Source organism: Limulus polyphemus, unplaced genomic scaffold, assembly GCF_000517525.1.
Source record: "Limulus polyphemus unplaced genomic scaffold, Limulus_polyphemus-2.1.2 Scaffold185, whole genome shotgun sequence".
Taxonomy (NCBI): Eukaryota; Metazoa; Arthropoda; class Merostomata; order Xiphosura; family Limulidae; genus Limulus; species Limulus polyphemus.
In genome coordinates this window covers 193,208-197,294 of record NW_013665795.1, presented here as the reverse complement: position 1 = coordinate 197,294, position 4,087 = coordinate 193,208, and the positions used below count along the sequence as shown (strand labels likewise).

The window sequence follows — 4,087 nt, the reverse complement described above, 5'->3', positions numbered from 1 at the left end:
CAAGTACCAATAAATCCTTTTTATCTTTGTAGACCGTACGCTATAGTGTAAATATCTTTGTAGACCACACTGCTATAGTGTAAATATCTTTGTAGACCACACGCTATAGTGTAAATATCTTTGTAGACCACATTTTGAACCAACAAAGGATTTATTGGTACTTGTATAATGTACGTACGGGTTAAAGTGTGGAACACATTTTGAACCAAGAAAGGATTTTTTGGTACTTGTATAAGTACGTACGGGTTAAAATGTGGAACACATTTTGAACCAACAAAGGATTTATTGGTACTTGTATAATGTACGTACGGGTTAAAGTGTGGAACACATTTTGAACCAAGAAAGGATTTTTTGTTACTTGTATAATGTATGTACCGGTTAAAGTGTGGAACACATTTTGAATCAACCTATCGTCATCACCATTATAACTTTTGTTTATTTCCAGTTGGCGCCATTTATTATAAATAATGCTTTTAAACTAATAAAGTACAAAATACCATTACACAACGTATTGGGGGCAGCATCTTTAAACTAATAAAGTACAAAATACCATTACACAACGTTTTGGGGGCAGCATCTTTAAACTAATAAAGTACAAAATACCATTACACAACGTTTTGGGGGCAAATTTAATCGGAATGAAATAAATTCCAACAATCAAAAGTAGCACATTTATAACATAAATTTAAGGGACTCTTTTGGAACACACAACTTATTAAATTATTATTATTTGCTGAAGAAAAGCGTGGACAGATATCAATTATTTAGCAAGAAATTATGTTTTATTGAATCATTAAAACGGTGATTATGATAGTATCTATGTCGACCACACGCTATAGTAGCACCAACAACGTATAAAAAATGAAACAGTTAAATGTTGGAAATATATAACTAAACCACTAATACATAATTCGAACCTAGTTGTTATATACACTTCTTATACATTCCGTTTCACCACGACTTTATATCGGCTATGATTTATGCGTGAGTTTGTTGATTTGCATATTAAAATTAATCTTAATATAGCGTACTCAACCCTGTATTATTCTGTTAAAATGTACCATATCGTGGAGAATGAATTTTTTGCTTAACTCATAAAATACTAATTCGTTTAACAGTTCTATTTATTAGTTTTTTCTTGTGATTAAATTTAAGATTGCGAAGTATTTGTAAATTTATGCTTTACAAAGGGAAAAAGTGCAATAAAACATACTTACGTCGAGGCATCAATAAAATATATTATCAGAGACGCTATACTGAGAAAAAACACCAGCACCACCTACCAAGAGAAAAACAAACACAAATAAGAGATATAGTAATCTACTAATTATCAGAAAACACTTAATGGTGATTTATCTTCAGTAAACCAATTTGTTAAATAAATGTCATTAAGTTTAATAAATTTGATATTTGTTTAAGTAAAGGAGTATTCTATATAATCGAACTACATTACAAATAGAATACTTTGGAAAAACCTATACCTTAAACATTATCTATCCAACAATACAAATATAAAATTAATCTAAATTTATTATAGCATAATCCAACCCCAAATTAGTAGCTTAAAACAACTTGAAGTTAAAATGTTTTGCAACAAATTAAAAAAACCCTTTATTAACCTAATAATGTTTTGATAGAAATGTCCTCGTGTTAAAGACTAAAATATTTGCTTATACAATTTGTTCTCCTGAAGAAGAATAGTCAACTATTCGAAAACGCTCGAGTTTTGGGTCTTATTTTAAGTATATTACGTTTTATATGTGATCCTTTGTGCTAACTCTTTTATCGAAATTGCTTATACAATTTGTAGCAGTCAAAAGAAAATATACTTTACTTTGGTTTCAAATTTATCTAACATTTTTCACTTAAGAATAATTATTTAAACTTTAAACTTATTAGAAATGTTAAATTACAACAACTTAAAGCTTTGACGCATAAATGTGAAGCGATGCATGTAGTATTTTTGTTTCGATATATTAGTAACATTTTTGCGAAACTTATGAAATTTCTTATACCAGAAAAACAAAATATGTGTTAAAAGTCTTTTTGTATCAGTTAAAAAACCAGTGAAGTTCAAATTTTCGAATTTCTTTCTAATTTTAAGAACAAGCTATGAAAATGCTCATGAAATTTATAGTATGGGTAATTACTTGTTTTAACCCTTTCTGATAAGTGTCCCATCGATCTGTAAATTTTTTAAAACTTGTACCTTCAAATCGTTTAAAAGCTATTCATTTGGATAATGATTATCATTCGCGTTCCATTTGTACTTCTAAGTTGTCGTTGCGAAACGTATAAAAGTTTTAAGATTGTCTTTGTTTTCGACGTAATTGTTTAGGTGAAGAAGGATCACACGCACGCAATGCTGGTTCAAAAACAGATTTCACCCGTGGCTTAGATCTTAACAATCTGTATTATGACTAGGCTTACTTTTGCGCATATTATACTTTTCTATACAGCAATCGTATACAATGCATCAGTGATTCCCAACCTGTGGTCCCCGGACCCCTGGGGGTCCGCGAAGTTAATACCATCTCATTAAACAAATAAGTTTTTTAATTCTGCTGTTCTTTTAATTGCACACTCAGTTATATATGTCTTTTATTGGATAGTGAAAAATTGAAAAGCGAGTTAACTGGGTAGATGGAATCTTTCAAAAAACATGGGGTCCGTGGGGAAATAAATAATAATAATAAAAGGGGGTCCTTGGTGGTAAAAAGGTTGGGAACCGCTGCAATACATGTACGTTAAAGTAAAAACATAATCTACATATATGAAAGCGAAATCTGTTGTATGTTTGTCTGCCAACTTCTTACACACTATTTGACCAATCTCCACCAAACTTGGTATGATGACTCCTACGGTCCCCAGAAGTAGCAAGGAGTGGTAAAAATTCTATGGGCGTATAATAGTTAGATTAGATTTGAGGGTAGGTTGGTAGAGAGCGTGATGAGTAATAAAATCGAATTGGGTATACACGCGCCCAACGCTTGGTATTGCTGGCGCATAAAGATCATAATAAAGGGTTGAAATTCCCAATTACCTTTACTTAGTTGCCAAGGAGGCGACACATTGACGCAACATCACCAAATTTTGCCCAATTGGAACCCTCGGCTACAACTCTATATCGTTTGGTCGCAGCACATTTCAATTTTGAAAATACCCAAGTTAAAGCGTGCTTGTTCAGCTTAGCAGGCTAACAATGCTAAAACCAGTAAGATAGTCCAAAGAGAAAACCCAAAAATCTATATGTATAAAAACGAAATTGTATGTTTGTCTGTCCGCCAATCTTGGCATGGTAACTCTTACGGTCCCCATAGGAAAAATGAAGGGGTCAAAAATCCTACCAGGTTTCCCACAAAAAAAGGCACACATTTGATTTTGCCAAATAACTTGCAACATTTAACCTATTTCTGTATTTTTCTATAATATTGTAACACCGTCCGCTCCTTTTCTCTAAACAGTGGGGAATTCTACCGTAAAATAAATCTTCAAAGCTCATGAAACTTTATTGTAACAGAACAGTTTTTCTAGGTTAATTTTGCTAATGATCAAATACGTCTCTCTTTTTCAATGTGCGGCTGAATGTGCGGCTTACTTTACTGTGGTGTATTCAGGTTCGTGTTTAGAATATAATCATGATCAAGTATCACATTCATAGAAATTTCACCACTAAAGTGGCAGTGTATAGTGTACAAAAAAAGACTCTTGGTATAACACTATAATTCACAGATAGATATACCTTGAAAAACAAAAAAACAAGACTCGATACTTTATTGTGCAGTGTTTATCAGCAAGTATAACCTCAAGCGATCCTTAAAAGGTTTAAGTTAAATCTATTATTAAAACAAGGAACTATTTTGTGTTTAAACACAGAATGGGTAAGACAAACCACTCGAATGTTATCTACATGTATCAATGCTCTGGGTTTTAAAAAGACTGGTAGATTAAATAATTATTGGTATAGGTATTTCATTTATTATAAAGTTGTTATAAAGTTTGTTAAGTTTAAAGTGACTGTGGAATTTCTTTGTATTAAAAAGTTGTTTCGAGAAAGAATAAACTGGTTTAATCAAGAAAGGACTTG

General features: G+C 31.7%; 1 protein-coding gene across 2 annotated transcripts in view; it reads right to left on the bottom strand.

Annotated features, from left to right (window-relative positions):
- The window catches only part of LOC106478146 (calcium-activated potassium channel slowpoke-like), a 96,160-nt gene that overhangs the window by 80,807 nt on the left and 11,266 nt on the right, over positions 1 to 4,087 (bottom strand). For both annotated transcript variants that reach the window (XM_022381680.1, XM_022381681.1), the window contains exon 2: positions 1,218 to 1,279. In XM_022381680.1, the coding sequence (XP_022237388.1) occupies positions 1,218 to 1,279 (62 nt within the window). The remainder of the gene's footprint in view (positions 1 to 1,217; positions 1,280 to 4,087) is intronic.